Source organism: Pyrgilauda ruficollis, unplaced genomic scaffold (assembly GCF_017590135.1).
Source record: "Pyrgilauda ruficollis isolate IOZ18807 unplaced genomic scaffold, ASM1759013v1 scaffold150, whole genome shotgun sequence".
In the NCBI taxonomy this organism is placed as follows: Eukaryota; Metazoa; Chordata; class Aves; order Passeriformes; family Passeridae; genus Pyrgilauda; species Pyrgilauda ruficollis.
This window is the reverse complement of record NW_024513655.1, coordinates 814,473-832,948: the sequence shown is the minus strand read 5'-3', so window position 1 is coordinate 832,948 and position 18,476 is coordinate 814,473. Positions and strand designations below refer to the sequence as shown.

General features: G+C 44.6%; 1 protein-coding gene across 1 annotated transcript in view; it reads left to right on the top strand.

Moving 5' to 3' along the window:
* Positions 1-18,476, top strand: part of MYO5B (myosin VB) — a 119,468-nt gene that overhangs the window by 90,973 nt on the left and 10,019 nt on the right. Inside the window, exons 27-33 of the mRNA XM_041461684.1 lie at positions 132-269; positions 1,800-1,862; positions 8,146-8,397; positions 9,198-9,295; positions 15,162-15,239; positions 17,417-17,615; positions 18,229-18,322. Of these exons, the coding sequence (XP_041317618.1) occupies positions 132-269; positions 1,800-1,862; positions 8,146-8,397; positions 9,198-9,295; positions 15,162-15,239; positions 17,417-17,615; positions 18,229-18,322 (922 nt within the window). The remainder of the gene's footprint in view (positions 1-131; positions 270-1,799; positions 1,863-8,145; positions 8,398-9,197; positions 9,296-15,161; positions 15,240-17,416; positions 17,616-18,228; positions 18,323-18,476) is intronic.

Sequence of the window (18,476 nt, the reverse complement as noted above, 5' to 3'; positions counted from 1 at the left end):
TGTGTTTCTTAGGATGCTCTTGTTCTTGGCTGTGGCTGATGTACAGACAGGGTGCATCCAGCACTGTGTATGGGTATAGAACTTGACACTGAGGTCTTCTCTTTTTTCCCCTCCCTCCTGTCCTTCTCCAGGAGATTGGGATGGAGAAAGCAGCCATGGACATGACCCTCTTCCTGAAGCTACAGAAGCGAGTGAGGGAGCTTGAGCTGGAGAGGAAGAAGCTGCAAGCCCAGCTGGAGAAAAAGGAGCAAGAGAACAAGAAATCCCAGGCAAGAGACATCTTTTCATGGATACCAATATTTCATATTTGTAACTGGCTTTCCTTGATTGCCTGAGGCCACATGATGTAGGAATTTAGCTTTGAGAATGACAAGTTCAACGTAAGAGGCAACAAATCCATCTGGAAAATGGAGATAAATTTTTTTGTCAGCTAAGGACAATTGGACAGGGGAACTGCTTTATTTATTTGTTTAAACAAACTGGTTATAACATGTTTAGGGCAGTATCTTGAGCTTCTTGAAAGCAATGAAACGTGGAATCAATTTTGGCACACGTTATTCCACCAGCACTGAGCCTGTGTCTCACATGTGGCACCCTACGTGTTCAACAAACCTCCCTTTTGGATGATTCCTGTTATTCAATCATTTCTTTGCTGTCTTGGCTTCTCCCCCATCCCCACCCCCATGCAGTGTGGCATGAGCTGAAAAGCACTTCACACACATGTCAGTCAGGCTGGTGTCCCAGTCTTGTTTTATCATCATCTCTGTGTCTTGGTTAGGTTTTTTCCTCAGTAATGATCATAGAGAGGAATACAGGTTAAAAGTAATGTAGTAAATCAGAAATATCAGGATAGCTGCTAGAAGAATGGGTTCTTAATTTCTGTTGCTGTGTTCTTTCTTCCTTATGAAAAAAAACCACCAAAAAACCCAAACAAAAAATAACTCCAAACTTCCTAAAATTCGAGTTGCTTGCCTGAAAGCAAATTAAAAACACGTATATTAAAAAAATTAAGATTACTAGCAGCCCAGTGGTAACTCAGGGGACAGGAATGTGTGAGTCTGAAAATACAGCTCTCTAGGTTGTGGTGAGCTGACTTCTGGGTTGAGGGCATTAATAGCAGATCTCTTGTATGTGCTTTCCCTGCCATCTGTAGCCAAGGCTCTGTGGCTTGTCAGAGGCCAGAGTGTGCTATTAAACAGTGCTGCTGTGTGCTTGGTGTCCTGAAGCACTGAAGATGCTCTTTTACAAATTGTTGGGCAAATGCCATCCCTCTTGGATACATATTTGGAATTTCTGGGGCTTCTGTTGCTTTGTTTGGGAATTATTTTCATTATTACTCTCCAGTGTGAGATCAGTGTACCTTTGAAAAATGCAGTAGGAGACTCAACAAAATCATCAACAGTAATTATTGACTTGCTTCACTAGATACCCTTACTGATCACCCCTTGCAATTTGCAGGAAACACACGAAACGGGAGACTTCCCCAGCCTCTCATTCCTGCTGCAGGAGGATTAAAAATGTGTTTTCCAACTGCTCTGTTGGAGAATGTTCCCTTAATGACTGTCATTGTTTGAAAGCTGCAGCGAGGCACAGTTGTCAAGATATTAATGAGAGACTAAACCATTTTCTCTTGGAGTGTCCTCTGCCCCACTGGTGTTGCTGGGATGCTGTCTGATGGCAATTAATGACATTATTATGGTTGAGCTGGCCAGCAGGGCTGAATGCTGATGGAGATGTGCCCAGCTACCCTGTGCTGTGTGCCAGTTCCTAAATACAAATTTACTCTTTAATCTGCACAGGTAATTGAAATAAAGACTGAAGTGACTTCAGAACATGAAGATTTTGCATACAACAGCCTGAAGGTGAGTGAGAGGCTTCTCCTTAGTGCTGTAACCCATTGCGTGGCTCCAGCAGCCCAAACAAGTGGTGTGAATGTGATAATAATCCCAAACCTGCTGTAATCAGCTCTGTTACAGAGTATCCCGGCCGGTTCCAGCCGGGCTGTGCCCGGTGCACTGCCGAGGCCAGGATAGCTCAGTGGAGGCTCAGACCAGGGCCGATCTCCCAGGCCTTTCCCAGCTGCAGGCAGCCAAGCAAGCTCAAGTGATTTCAGCTCTTTAGTGATTATCAGCTCGGTGTGATATCAGCTCTTTTGGCTTGCTTGGGCCGAGGCAGCAGACGCAGGGAGGGAGAGGAGAAGGCTGTTGGACGATTCCGCAGGATTCTTTATGAGGGTGTCCCACGAAGGGTCTCAGTGACAGCTCTTCTGGCAAACCAGGCAGAATTAGGGGTTTTTATACCCTACAGGGGTTTTGGAAACTGTCCAATAGTAAGAGTCAGGGGAAAGTGACCTACAGGCTTACAGAGAGATCAGCAGGGTCCGAAAGGCGGCACAGAGGGGCTTCTAAGGCCCGAGTCATTGTGACTCGGCATTTCCTGGCTCAGGCCTCTGACCGCCATGGAGGCCTTGCAGGCCCTGGGCCTGCTACAACAGAGGGCAGTTGGAAAGCTGTAGCTTTCCTTCTGCTCCTGGGCATGGGAGGGGCTCACATATGTTTCTCTCTGGGGTGACATCTGTTTTCTGCTGATCTACCTGTCTGGAGTCATCCATGGAGGTAACACACCCACTCATGGTGAAGGGGGCTTTTTCCCTCTGGGACTTTGTTGGGTTCCCTTTGACGGGCACTGCAGGTCTCAGCAGTCAGCTTTGCAGCAGATGTAAATTCTTATGGGCTGTTTCTTGTTCCAGGCTCCACCTCTGCTTCTTAGCCACCTTCTGTGCTATCCCAAGGTGCCACTCAGGTCAAACCCAGATAAATCTGTGGAGTGATTTGAGCCTCCTTAAATGGCTCCATCTCCCAGCAGAGCTGCTGGCTGAGCACAGTCATCCTGTGTCTTCTCAGTATTGCCCTACCCTGGAATTTGTCTTGCCCCCAAGCTCTAAATCCTGACAGGTTTGACAGTCCCCATCACTTTCTCCCTGTGACAATCAGAGCAACTGAAACCTCCTGGGCTCTTACTGCAGCTTCTGTGGGTTCTATCCTCCTGCTCTAACTGTATTCAAACACTTCTGGCCTTAACTGTCTCAAACCAATTTTTATGTCCTGCTTATTCTCAGAAAACCAGTTCCTAGGATAATGTTACTAAGGAAAATTTTTTTATGCTGTTGGTTTTTTCAGTGCAGACCTTCCTTTCTGGTGTTCCTTCTCTTCCTATCCCATTAACAAATATTGGAACTGAGAAGTCTGGAGGAACATATGTTTTCCAGAACAGCATGATGCTAAACCATCTGTCAGTAGTAATATCAATTTTTCCTTCTGCATCATCTCCTCTGAAGGATAAAAAAAAAAAAAATGCAAGCAGAAATCAGAGATGGAAAGGATGTCCAACCCTCAGTAGATTTTTATGACAGTTAATAATCCAATTTTATTTTCCTAGCATGATACTGGTGTAGCTCTGGCCAAAATTTGCTGTTTGTGGTGGAGGGAAACCCCCATGAATTTCCTTAGTACCTCTCCATAGTCCCTTGGAGAAAAAGCATGGCCAGGTCACTGCACAAGTGTCCTCCAGCTGGTTAAACATATTTGTGGAAGGTTTAACCCTCTTGACCTTGCAAAGCAAAGTGGAGTTGCAGTTTAGAAGGGGGAAACCCAGCAGATGAGAACCACCACCTCCTTAAATGTCTTCTGGAATTCTGACTTCTTTATGAGTTCACAAACTGTATTTTCTTCAAAGTTTAACCCTGGAAGTTCAGAGTGGAAATACTAATTTTGGATTTTCCTACTTTCTGCATACTAACATAATAGCATTCATAGTTCTACATTTCTAACAAATTTTAAAATTATCAAATGTTAAATTTTTAACAAATTTACCAATTAATGTTAATACTATTTATAAGAATAGGTGGCATGTGTTGCTAAAAATGCAGGGTTCTTTAAACTTTAGTCTAAAAAAGATGGAAAATGAATGTGCAGGGAATTCACATTTCCTGTAGGAATGTTTTCCTGAGAAGGACCACTGAAAAAGAGAAACAAAAACACCTCCCTGCTGTTCTCCCCACATCTGAACAAGAACACAGGCTGAAGTCTCTGTCTGCAGCACAAGAGTGACTTACTGCTGATTTTGAGGGCTTCTTTTCCCTCCTTCCCCCTTGACAGCTGCTTCCATGGCTATGACAAAGCTGTTCTTCTCTTTCTCCTGCTAATTTATATATCAGATATTTGTACTATCTCTGGTTCCTTTAAGAATTTATTGTGAATGTGTTTATTTTTCATTTTTACCAGCTTAAAAAGACTTTATCTTGGGGAAATAGCCTGAGGTGCCTGAAAGCTCACACATGGGACAGTCTTTTTGTGGATGCTCTTGAATGGCTTGTGAGGTACCAGTCTGTCAGGAATGGACAGGGACACCTTCCCCTGGACCAGGCTGTTCCCACCTGGCCTGGGACAATTCCAGGGATCCAGGGGCAGCCACAGTTCCTCTGGGCACCCTGTGCCAGGCAGGGCCTTACCACCCTCAGACAAATTTTTTTTTTTTCTCCTTTATGATCTAAACCTTCTCTCTTTCAGTTTGGACAAGATGAGCTTTAACTTACAAACTATTTCCTTACTATTTTAAAGTATGATTCCATACTTCTATGTCACATTTCAGACATTTTTTGGCACTCACAGCCCCTCAAGCAGGACAATACAAGGTGTGGATGCTACTGGGTGGCTGTGCTGGTTTGGCTTCTGCAAGCAGCCCATGGTCTGATACTTCATAGGTGTCTGCTGTCCTCCAGCTTGGTGTCTTGGTGTAATTATTACCATAATTATTACTGCCACGACACCCATGATGGCAGGGATTTGCCTTTGGATTTAGCATGTGGTGAGGAGCCCATTCTTGATGCAGATCCTGATGGAGGGAAGTGGGTGAGGCACAGTGCTCCATTAGAGAGGCTCATCTGTTTTTTTAGTTTCATAAGACTGAAATGTGTGAAACTTGAGCTAACACTGATAAATTTACAGGGAGAAGTTACCTGTCCTTTGTAATGGAGAAATACATTTCTCAGAAGATGCTGTCCCAAAATACACCCAGACAGATGTTTGGTTAATCATTATCCAGGAATGCAAAACAGGGAGATATGTCCCTCAGACATGCCAGTGAAAAATGTATTCTCCTTGTTTTTTCAAGCTGGGAAAGTGGCAGTGGGAATGAAAGCGCCAAGGAGCCCTTGCTCTGACTCCGTGTTTCTGAGCACCCTGCTCTAGTGGCAGCTGTCTCTGCAGCTGGACTAGATGGCTTTTAAAGGTCCTTCCTAACTCACACATTCTAGGATTCCAAGCAAGTTTCTCACTCATTTCATCCCTTAGAACTGGAAGCCCATCATAAAATGAGCTGCATGGAGGATTTAATTTTCTTTTCCTGCAGAGTACCAGAAGAGAGGGGGCAAAATCCTGGCATGGCAGTGCTAACCTTAGGCACTTAGTTGTGACTTAGGCAGGCTCACACTTCCCCCAGCACTGCTCTGTAGGCTCTTTGCTAAAGAGTGAAGCTACTTCCATCACCATTAGTGCTTGGGTAACCCTGTCAGAGCTCTTTAACACTGCATATGTTGGGCCAAGTGTGAGTTCAAGTTCAGTGCACTCTGACTGTAAAATATTTTGATCAAATTTATTTGCCAGATATTTGTCAAATAAATCAGCCTGACTGGATTATGCTGAAAAAAGAGCATTTTTCATTTTGCCAGTAGAAATCTCTTTCCACATCCATAGTATTTAATTTTAGCTGCTGATCTTCCATGGCAAGTGCTGATGTAAAAGGGTGTGTGAGCTGGGGACAGAAGGTGTTTTAACACTGCTCCATGAAATCCACAAAGAAAGGAGCATAGAATATACTTAAATGTAAATTTTGAAAGGAGTGTATGGCAGGGGCTCTTGGAGCAGGGTTATTGGTATTTGCTTTCTTTCCTGGTCTTCCTGGCTTTGTTTCTAGCCAGAACTTGAAATGACCAGGCCTTGGAGTTGGCAGTGTGGCTGACCCATTACAAAAAAGAGAGGGAGAAAGAGACACAAAGAGGAGGAGGACAAAGGTTAAGAAAAAGGAAAGCAGAGGTCTTACCCAGCAAATAACAAAACCCACAGAAGAGTTATTTTATTATTAAGAGAAGAGTAGAAAAGCAAGTAACTGCTTTCACCATCAGTGAGGGGTGATGTAGCAGGAAGAGTTAAACCCAGTTTGATACCAATTCCCACCATGCACAAACTTCCAACTCCTGCTTTAAACACCAGTTACAGAAAAGCCCATGTCTCATATACATGGTTAATGTGGAATTAACCAGATGATGGATCTAAGTAATTTCTTATCCTTTTGGTAGTATTTTTCATGACAGATGGTATAAAGTACCTTAATATGCCCCATTACTGATGTTGTCTGTTCAGCTAGGAGCGTGCTGCCCAGATGCCAGATCAGCTATTCTGCTCACACCTCTGCTGTGATAAGCCATGCTATTTATAATTTGTAAGGATTTATAATTACAACACCCGTTTCCTATGGAAATGGGGTTTACACAGCTGTGCTAGCTACACACTGTGTAAATTGGATAAATTGCCCCCATCCCCCCCTCCCCCCCCAGCCATTTTTGGATTCATTAGCTTGACTCAGCCCAAGCTGATAATGAAGCAGATATCCTAGAGATAGGAGGGGTTGTGAAAGGAAGCTGTGGAAAGGCTCAGTAAGCAGCAGGGAGAAGAGGCACGTGGGTGACACTGGGGAATGATCTTGCGCTGCTGCAGACACTGGAGAATCCACATGGATGGGGGTTGGTCCCTAGGAAAGAGCTGACCCCTCATCAGACAGCAGACTGTCAGCTCATGTGCAGGGGTTGGTTTGTGCTGTGTTGGACAAGGGTCCTGTTGGGGTTTGGCGTTGCCTGAGAAGTCCGGGGGCGTGGAGATGGGAGGGAGCACTCCTGGGTGCCACCATGCCACCCAGCCAGAGGTGCAGGATCATGTGAAGGGAGGTGGGTTGTTGTGAACAGGACTCCAAGGAGCCTGGCTCCCAGCAAGTCTGTGACCCACAGCAAGGACTGATGGTTTCAAGCTTGAAGAGGGCAGATTTAGATGGGATATTGGGAAGAAGTTCTTGGCTGTGAGGGTAGTGAGGCTCCAGTGCAGGTTGCCCAGAAAATCTGCCCCTTGATCCCTGGAAGTGTCCCAGGCCAAGTTGGAAGGATCTTGGAGCAGCCTGGGACAGTGTAAGGTGTCGCTGCCCATGGCAGAAGGTGGAACTGGATAAGCTTTAAGGTCCCTTCGAACCCAAACCATCCCATGAGTGTGTGATTGTACCATGTGCAGGAGCAAAGCTGCTCCTGACCCAGCAGGGATTCTCCAGGTGGGTTTTGGGTGGTGGCAAGGAGTTCCCAATGTTATGCTGCCACCTCCAAACAAAGCTTTGTAGTGACAGACTGAAATAAAGGCTGTACTGCCTGTCAGAGCTCTATCCTGCTGTCTTCTGCTGCCATGCAGAAATGAATAAGCCCTTCAGTTATCTCAGCTAAGATGTTGTTATTCAGGAGAATCAGTTGGCATCAAACCAGCGCAGTATTCGCCCTGCCTGTCAAACACCAGTGGCTGAGGAGATATCAAGGTGAGGAAATCCTCCAGCTGTAAACACTGCACTGGGGTGGGGGAATTACAAAGTGTATGAGAAAAGAAGAAGGAATTCACAGACCCTGGCCCACCTAAGGGATGCCTGCCATGATGATGGTTTGGGCAAACCAGCATCTTCCAGCTTATCTAATGAATATGAAAGGTGAGCTGAATGTTGTGCGGGTTGTGTGATTTATTGATTCAGAAGGAAAAGAGGTGGAAGAGAAAAGAGCATGCTTAGCTGCTTTAACAGACTGCTTTTGTGTTTAGAAATAATGTCAACAAATAAAAAATACCCTGGGTCACTCTGTAGCGTTGTTATTAAACAGCAACAGGCTGCTGACAAAGCAAAAGACTTCCCTGAACCACAGATGGCTGGGCTGGCAGCAAAACGCAGATCCTGGCTTGTATTGATCTGTAACCATCGATAATTGAGTCATCCTAGAGGCATCTCAGAGCAGGATGAGGCACCACAGGGCAGTTTATCTAAACTGCTTAATGGCTCGGTGTTTTCCAGAGGCAAGAGCTGGAGTCGGAGAACAAGAAGCTGAAAAATGAGCTCAATGAGCTGAGGAAGGCCATCGCCGACCACGCCACCCAGAACAACTCCTCCAACGACGTGCAGGATGGCTACAACCTCCTTCTGAACCAGCTGAAATCGGCCAATGAGGAGCTGGAGGTGCGCAAGGAGGAGGTGCTCATCCTCAGGTCGCAGATCATGAAGGCAGCCCAGCAGAAAGAGACGGGGAAAAACATGGTAAAGGAGAGGGTAATGGGTTTTCTTTGTACCTTCTTCTGCTCTGTTGGTGGAGAATCACTGGCTGCCTGTGCAATGCCATTTCTGCTCTGGTGGGCAGGATGGCACAGGGAGGTTATGGGGGGTTGTGCAGGGACACAGGATGTCCTGCCTGGGGATGAGATGCAGCCCCTGGCATTTCAGATAGCCCGGGACTATCTGTGCCATAGTACTGCTGTAGGGTGCCTACCCCTACACCTGATGAGGGTAAGCCAACCCACACCACCCTGCACCAATGTGTGTGGTTCAGCATGTTCCTGGCAGTGTTTTGCAGCAATAATCTTATTCTGCAAGGAAATGAGGTGAGGGAAAAGAATTTCTAGAATTTCTAGAATTTCTAGAATTTCAGATTCTGCTCACTTTGGGCTAGTGCAGCTGTAATGTGTTTGTTCTGACATGCAGGCAAGAATGGCGCCTGTCTCTCAAGCAGCTGGGATGGGATTTGTATTTAGAGCACATTCCAATGGACATCTTCCAGAAAGTCAGTCTTTATTGATTTGTTGTCTTACCATTCCTCAAGGTTTTGGTGTGTTTTGTATTTCAGACCAAGCCAAGCACCCTCCTTATCCTCTTCCCAAGTTCACTGCATCTTTTTTCCATCTCTTATCTCTCCTGCTGCATGTGTGTGGATTCACAGAAACTCAGTCGTGTGGTGGATGTCCCAGGGGTGCTTTTAATAGAATAGTTGGGAGTTGTTTGGTGTCAGGACCTTTCAGGGCTGGGCAGAGCTTTAAAGCAGGAAGTCACATAGCTGTTTTGCACGTTGACTTTAGGAGAGCATCTCCCCCAATGCCAGCTGGCCCAACAGTGACCGGCACGTCGACCAGGAGGACGCGATCGAAGCCTACCAGGGCATGTGCGAGACCAACCGGTAAGTGTGGCACAGACCTCCCCAGCACGGGGGGTTTCTGTGGGAGAGAGGGATCCACACCACAGTCAACGTGTCCTTGAGGGCTGCCAGCCTCTGGATTGTGCTGTGGACTCAAGAGTGGGCCATCAAGAGCACACATTTTACGGAATTGTAGAATGCCAGAAACGGTTTGGGTCAAAAGAGACCTTTGAGGTCATCTAGTTCCAGTCAGATACTGAGCAGGTGGAAAGGCAAGCATGGAAGTGAGCAAAAGGGTTTTGATTTTGCTTCCAGTACGGAAATAACAGGAAGACTAAGATTTGGGACTGTATTTGTATTTATTTCACAGAATTTACAGAATTTACAGAATGACTGTGTTGGAGGAGACATTCAAGATCATTGAGTCCAACCCAGCCCCAACACCTCAACTAAACCATAGCACTGAGTGCCACATCTTGTCTTTTTTTAAACACATCCAGGGATGGTGACTCCACCACCTCCCTGGGCAGCCATTCCAGAACTTTATCACTCTTTCCATGAAAAGCTTTTTCCTAATATCCAACCTAAATTTCCCTTGGTGCAGCTTGAGACTGTGTCCTCTGGTTCTGTCAGTGCTGCCTGGAGAAAGAGACCAACCCCAGCTGATTACAACCACCTTTCAGGAGCTGTACAGAGTGATAAGGTCACCCCTGAGTCTCCTTTTCTCCAGGCTGAACACCCCCAGCTCCATCAGTTGTTCCTCAGGTATCTCATACCCTGTTGGGAAGATTTCAAGTTCCCTTCTGGTTTTACCCAAGGCAAAAGCCCATCGTGGTAAACTGAGCTAACAAACATGCTGTATTCCCCGGAAACACTCATATTATTGATTTTCTTGCACCCAAACTGAGTGTCAGGAACAACTTTTATTGCCAGTTTACCTCAATGAGGATTAATACTTGGAACATGTGTCTGTCTTGACAGTAACAATGGGCTGATATTGCCAAGCATTAAATCACTCCTTGCAGCTGCCCAGGAGGATATAAAATAATAAAGCAGTATCTTGCAAGAAGAAAAAAGTATATGGATTAAACAGCAAGATATTTTGAAAAGTAAATTTTTGTTTTACTTCAAGGAAATTTAATCTTTATTCTTTTTTCTCTTGACAAATACAGATGTTTGAAGCTTTTTTTCCCCCTAAATAATTCCCATTCAGCAAGGAAGAAGATCCAGCTATTGTGGATTAATGGCTTTTAATAACACAATAGGGTATGCTACTTTGTAGAGTGGTTGCAGAAGGTTGTTAACATTCCAGGCTGGGACCTGACTTAATGAGGATTTTATTCACACCTGTATGAATATGAGGAAAGGCACATTTAAGTGGAGCTCAAAACCCTGATGGCTGGACTGGGGCTCTGCCCAGGCTGTTCTGCCAGCTTTCACCAGGTCTGGAGGCCTGGGGCAGTGGGGATTGTTGGGGTCCAGGGCTCTAGTCACTTTGGTTTCTCACCTGGGCATCATGTCTGGCTAGATCAGGACTAGTCTTTGTGGTTTTTTTCAATTTGCCGTTGAATATTTTGCTTTCCTGAAGTGAACTTGCTGATGAAATTTCTGCCCCTCCTGCAGCAGAGGTGATGAGATCAATTTGCACATCACATTCTTGTCAGCAAATCAGTGGATTTACTTCCTGCAGCAAGGAGTAGGTTTTGGTCACTTAATGAAGTCTATGAATTTTCTCTTCTTTCCTTCTTCTTCCTTCTTTCCAACATTCTCCTGGAGCTGTGGGTGCTCATACAAGATGTGAAATACCATTGTTGTGCACAGCTTTAATTTAAAATTTAATTTAAAATTTACTCCCTAAATTTTCCAGTGTTCAGGGAAGGTTAGTTTGTGCTTAGGGGTTGTTGAAGGAGTCAAGGGTTGCTGCTTTCACAGGATGTGTGTCTGACCCCGGGGTGTCACTGGCCCCCAGTATAAATTGGTATCTGGCCATACTGGTGCCCATTGCCTTCTGCAGCCCGCCAGGAGGCTCCAGTCCTCCTCCCAACATTCTGGTTTCCACACTTGACTTCTACAGAAAGAACGGAATCATAGAATCATTTCGGCTCAAAAAGATTTCTTGAGGTTCAGCTCTTCCCCCAGCACTGCAAAGGCCAGCACTAAACCATGTGTCACATCCACATGGATTTTAAATCCCTCCAGGGCCTATAAGTTTCCAGGATCTAATTTTCCACAGGGGTACAAATTTCTTTCCTTGCAATTTCATGGGTGAACTGCAATTTTAAGAAGTTCATGTGATCTGGCCTTGCTGGTTTTTGGTCTCTTAAGTTTTGGGAGGGGAAGTCTGCAGTCTCCAGGGTCAGTTCATTATTCTCTCTTTCGCGTGAAGCTTGACTGGAGCTTGGCTCTTGAAATACAGCAGCAGTAGCTCTATATGCTCTCACCCTGATTTTCTGCAGTGATTTATCCAGTGGCTCATTAAGCACTACCAACCTCCCCATTACAAGGTTCCCTGTGCAGTTGTCTGTTTATTGGGTTGGTTTATAAGCTGTAGGCTGGCGTTGATGGCAATAAAATGGATGAAGACAAATGCTTGGGGAGCCTGGATTATTGTGTTTGTGAACATAAATTAACATTCCCTCCCCCAGCAAAAAATTGTGTTTGTATTTACACAGCTCTATACCCAAGGGTGTCAGCATGAGAAACAGAAATGCTTTCCCTTTCTCATCTTGATCAATACATATTTTAATGAGAAGCTTTTCTGGTGGCGTTGCAGTTCTGAAGTGGGATTTATAATCAAGAACCAATTCTTCTCTCACCTTCTCTGCAAGAAGCACTCCTATTTCTCTTTCATAGAGTGGTTTGAGTTGGAAGGGACCTTAAAGCCCATCCTGTTCCAACCCCCAGCCATGGGTAGGGACACCTTCGACTGACCCGGGCTGCTCCCGCTGCCCATCCCCAGCCGGGGCTGGTCCGGGGCTGCCCTGGCCCGGCTGCAGCTCCAGCCCTCGGCCTTGTTAAACCTCATGAGGTTTCCTTGGGCCACTGCTTGGGCTTGTCCAGGTCCCTCTGGATGGCCCAGTCCTTCAGGGGTGTCAGCTGCTCTATGCCCCCTAGTCTGAGGTGCTTTTTGACCAGGTGGAAGTTTTTCACCAGCCCAGGCTTATGGATGTGGTAAAACCTTGCTCTACTGAGGAGCTGTTCCTAGCTCTAAGCCATCATGTCTTAGTCATTTACGCTGAGGACAGAGCATGGCTTTATTTTGGTGGGAGATCAGCCTTTTATTCTCTCCATGTCTATGTCATGCAGCACTTCTCAATACAGCAGGAGGAAAACAGGAAGAACTCTGCCAGGTGCTGCTAACTCTGCTCATGTATCCATTCTCTCTCCACAAAGCTTCCAGAGGAAAGCCCTTTGATTCCAGGTCAAGGGCAAGCTTGAACTGAAATCAGCTCTTTCTTTATAAATGCCTTAAACTCAGTTTTCTTTTCTTTTCTTTTCTTTTTCCTTTTCTTTCTACTGAATTTTGGCTGCTAAGAGGAAAATCAAGTTAGCTCCTACCTCATTTTTCTCCTACAATAACTGAATCTAGAGCCAAGTAGGCTTTTTGTTCCTTGTTTCAGTTCTTGGGATCATTCTTTCAAGCCTGTTTGATCTTGGTGGAAATGCAGAGACAGTGAGAGACCAGGTGATGGTGTTAAGAGATAATAAATAACCTGACAGCTTAGAGTAAATCAGGCTGTGTCTTTGAAATTAGCTTCCACGATAGCTTCCAAGTGATTTCTGTAGAGAACATGGATTTTTTTTTTTCTTTCCTGTTGGGCAAGTCCCACCTGCAGCTGCTGTGCAAAGGGAAGAGCTGATGCTGGCTTCACATGAGGGATGCTTTTGCAGCTGGGAGAGACCATCCTGTGGAGATTGTACCATATCTCTGCCTCCCACTCTCCCATGGGTATCCTCCCACTCTGACACAGATCTGTCTGTGATGCACAGTATTTTTCCTTTTACCTAAAACAAAAAGGTCCATCTGTGTCTGAAAGTGAAATGTCCCCTTTTTTATGAAGAGAGGATAATTTACTGAAGATGCTGAAATACACATCTCTGGGTTTGGGGTACACACACCTCCTTTAAGCTGCTTTCACAGGGCAGGGGTGTGTTTGGGCAGGAATTTTTTCCTTTTGATGAAGACAGTTTGCAGACTGCAGGTCCCAGCTGCTCCCCAGACCTGTGCCTCCAAGGTCAGGATAAAGGGAAAACACAGATTTGGTAATCAGCCCTTTTAACTCCTCTCCAGCCTTATTTGAGAATAGGATTGACCCAGGATTTTAGGAAATCAGGTTTCAGATGCCAATTACTCTAACTACATTGAAAGGACCCCTTTTTACGTCTGAGTCAATGTGACCTTCTGGGAGAAGGGGGAGTGCAGTGATTTCTGAGTCAGTGCTGTGTTGATAGAGATGGACTGAATGCTTATTTCCCAGTGCAGGTTTACCTTAAAACAGCATTTTTTATATATTTATCTTATAATGGCATTTTCTTGAGTGCCTCTCCTCATTTACCTCAATGCCTATGAGTAAAAAAGGAAGGAAAGCTATTTTTCCAAGGACACTATCTCTTAAAAATGCTGCTCATCATGTGAGATTTCACAGGTTTCAGATGTGCAATAAATAGTGGGGACCCTTCCTGCTTTTTCCTTTGGTTTTCAGTGCCTGAGGACATGTACTGATAAGATTATATGAACCAAAAAAAAAGACTTTACTAACAAATTCATGCAAATGAGACCAATAAACCTCCCTTTATCTGTCAGCCTGCAGACCCTTTTAGAAACCTGCTACGTATGGGATGGCAACAAGGTTTTAATTTAAATTCATACGTGTGGCTCTAACAGATGAACTTTGCAAGTGTCAGTGCCTGAAATGTTTGCCAGGTTTGAGAAGTGCTGTGCTCGAGCACTGGCACAGGAGGGGTGCACGAGTGTCTGTGGTGGTGAGGCACCTCCAGAGCCCCTTCAAAGCAGGGCTGCAACACCACATTTCTCACTGCTTCCCTCCTGTGAAAATTTGCTCGTGAATGTTTGTGTGTTGTGCTTTGCCACTGAAATATGCAGAGATTCCCTTGCCAGGGAATGGCATCTGCTACAGCTCTTTTCAAAATGTGTGTTTGGCTTTCTTCTTTTTGTGTTTTGGTTTTGGGGTTTTTTTTTAAATAGAATGATATATTAAGTTTGATGGTTTCCTTGATTACTTTTAAAATTGTTATTGCTTAAAACAAACACCTTTTTCTAGCTGACATCAAAGCCATGTAAAATCTTGCTGTAACAAGTGTTTCTGATCAAGCTGACCAGCTTACCTCACTCATTTGTTATGTGTTCAGCCCCTCATTAAAGAAGATAAATCAGCTTCTTGCCTCATATAACTTGGGGAAAAAAAAAAAGCCCCAAACAATCTGCTAAAAGCAGATTAAAAAAAGCCAACTGCTAAAAGTATTAAAGTGAGATGAGACTTTCCTGGCCATTATTCTGCCTGGATGTGTACAGAGGAGATTGATCTCGTGTGGATGCATGAGGTGTTTGGACCAAAGGTTGCTCTGAGGAACAACTGATGTGTTGGAGTCAAATGCTGAGGAAACCCTTGGCTGAAGTAGAAGGAGTTGAATTTATCTTAGACCAGTGGGAGTTGCTGCAGTGAAAAAGAGATGGAGAAACTTGTTTTTAAAATGTCATAGAGGGCACAACCAGGGCAGGGCTCTCCTTCCCTGTGGTAGAAAAAGAAATGCAATGCCATGAAAGTGTGCTCTGAAAATGAATACTGAATGAAACACATAAGGCTTCTGCACCTTTTCCCCTTCTCTTTCAATTGACCTTTTGTCTTTCTCTGTCCTCTTCTTTCCTTTTTCTGTCCTTTATTTCTAGCAAGACTGAGGACTGGGGCTATCTCAATGAAGATGGAGAGCTCGGCTTGGCTTATCAAGGTTTAAAGCAAGTTGCCAGGTCAAACATTTTCTGGTTTTCCCCACTGCTGCTTCTCCCTTCTCCTGCCTTTTCCTTGCCCTGTTGTCTCTTTCTCTTGCTCTGCTGTTGCCATGTGGTCCTGGGTAGGACCCACTGTCCTCCTGTCTGGGAGCAGCTGGAGGTAGGATTTCCAAACTGCAGGAATTGAGACCTCCTGTAATTTTCAGAGGAGTCGTGGTTCCAGTTGGTCATTGCTGGTGGTGGCTGTTGTCATTAATGCCTGAGCTGTGATCCAGTAAGGTGGCAGTAATGGGAAACTGGGTGATGGGAAGCTGGGATCTCCAGGAAGACAAAAAAACTCTCCCATTTTAATTTTTTTCTCCCAAATTGCACTAAGACATGGCACCTCTCGAAAGTGTTTTCTCCCAGTCCGTGACCTGTTGGAAGGGGAGGCTCTGTGCTTGTATCCCAGTGCTGTCACCTTTGCATGATCCTGGGGATGTTGTGCTCCCATCCATGTGTTTTCTGTGGGTGAGAAAGGCACGTGATGGACACATGGTGCCCTCATTCCACAGCTCTCCCCAGGTCCTGCTCTGCTGGGCAAACATCCCTCCTGGATTCTTGTCCTGCATCACCCCCGTGCTTGGTGGTTATGGGGCTCCAATATATATGATTTTATATAAAGTTTTAAGGACATTAAGGAGATGAAAATTTTAAATGTCATGTATAGAGTAGTCTAAAGTTGTCACATCTAGAGGTATCAGGGTAAAACCAGACAGTAACAGGAAGAAATAACAGAGATTATTTAATGTGTTTTTCCAAGCAAAGTAGAGACTCAGGTTCTTAGAAGGAGCATGTTCTTCTGAGGGTGTCTCACAGATTATCCAGACTGAATGCCAGCTAATCCCAATATGAAGAAATAAAATGAAAATTAAGTACTTAATACTTATTTTATGGTGGGTCTGTATTTTCCAAGTTTATTAAGAATATAACTCCTGACAGGATTATGAGGCTGACTGCATAATTGCTCATGTTTCTATAGGTGGAAAACATGCTTTTCTGTCTTGTGCTGGGATGTGGGAGTAGAGACTGTGTCATTAAATTTTCTAAAGGCAACAAAAAAACAACCACACAGAACAATCTGGGTTTGATTGGTACTTTTCATCCAGGAATCTTCCCTGAAAGGATGCACTCTTTATAAAAGTTATTACAGAAAAATGCCAAAACAACAACAAAAAAATTCCGTGCATAGTTGTTCCTGTAAGGGAACAGTTGACAGGTTTCCCAATGGACCAGAGCGAGTTGTGGCTCTGTGTCTGTGCATGTTCTGGGTCAGTGTGGAGCTGTCAACAGCAGAATCCTCCTCATCTTTGAGGGCTGCTGTTTGCATCCAGTGTCAGAAGGCCCTGAGCTGGGTGTGAGGTGACCCACAGCTCTGACCAGGCACATCTGGGAGCTGTGGCAGGGGCAGGGGCTTGGTAGTCCCCTTGGGTCATTCCTTCTCTTGGCCACCATTGTCCTGTATAATTTGGGACTATACTTTGTAGTTTCTGGCTTGGTGGCCCTCTCTGAGAATCCTCTTACCTTCTGGAGTCACTTCAATCATCTGGCAAGAGCTGGTGGGCTGAAGAGAGATTTCCATGTAGCAGAGGGTAGGGGACACTTAAAATCAATTACCATGTCACCTGTCAGGTTGTCACCATCACCATCAGCACAGGTGTCTGCAGTTAACATCTCAGTGATGAATCATTTTTCCACTGGATTTAAAAAGGCATTCTGGCTTAGCAAATGGCATTTTTCAAGAGTGAAGATTTGTGTTTGACAGGAAAGGAGCACAGGAACAAATGTCCTTCAAGCAGAGCTTTTGAAAACAAAACCTGCAGGTGTTGATCTGTGTTGCTTTCTTGCCAGGTATTTGCTCTTTGCAAGTAAAGGAACCTGGATGTTTGATGCAGTTAAATAAAAAAGGGTGCCTTGGGATTTATTTTTTTAAAATCCCAACCTTTGATTTAATATCTCTTTATTTCAAAAGTATTTAATCTGTAGTATAGCAAATGACAGACTAGTGTGGCAATAATAGCTTCTTGTTCGTCAGCTTTATAGGGAGGTTGACAGAGTATTTCCCAGGTTGGCTGATTTTGCAGGATCTAAACTCAAGTGGTGGTTACTACTATCATGCTGACACCAGAGACTGATAAGTGTGGTTCTGTTCTCAGATTGCTGGAAGCACAGCTCCAGGACCAGCGAAGGGAGCACGAGGAGGAGATGGAAGCTCTGAAAAACCAGGTGGATTTAATGCAAGAGGAGCTGGAGAAGCAGCAGCAGGCATTCCTGCAGACGCTGCAGCTCTCTCCAGAGGTCCAGGTGGAGTTTGGACTTCAGCAAGAAATTACACGTCTGACCAATGAAAACCTGGTAAGGAGCTGTGCTAGGGCAAAAAACAGTTTGAGAGAAGGAGATATGAACCATAACAAGGAGGGAAGGGCACTGGGATCTCTTTCACCCCTCCTAAACTCTGCAGAATCCATCAGCATCTCCCACTGGTGCTGATTGAGCTGATATGCTGTATGACTTTTGTGACTACATAGGTGCTTTATTTTTAATTTTTTTAAAATGCTTTTTTAAGCCTGTCTACTTTGTGGCACTGTTTTCCAAATCAGATCACTGGGGACCCTTCTACTCTGTTAGGCACAGAGGCAGCACAGGTCTTTCATCTTACTTGCTTTTATTGGAAGTGTGGACTGGATGATCATAAATTTTCCCTTTCTCCCCTTCTGTATCTGTGTGCAAATTGTGGAGGGAATGTTGGTACCTCCTGAGTTTTTGCCTTTTTTCAACAACTCCAATACCTAAATAAAACCATTTAAATGTGATTAACAGCCAGGATTAAATGCTATGTGTGGTGCTGAGATGCTCATGCCATGTCTTGGTGATGCACAGACCAGACTCCAGCCTCTAACTCACCCCAAATGAGTTGTTCATGGGTTTAATGTTGGAAATTCTTTTAAATGTATCTTCTGTCTTTCAGGATCTTAAAGAATTGCTGGAAAAGTCGGAAAAGAATGAAAAGAAGCTGAAGAAGCAGCTGAAGATTTACATGAAGAAAGTCCAAGATTTTGAAGGTGACTTGTGCACTGGGAGATGCTGGATTGGGGGAACTGCACTTGGGTTTTACTTCTTTGGCCAGTCTTGGAGAGCTGCAGGGTTTGGTTTTTTTTTTTTTTTTTTTTTTTTTTTTTTTTTTTTTTTTTTTTTTTTTTTTTTTTTTTTTTTTTT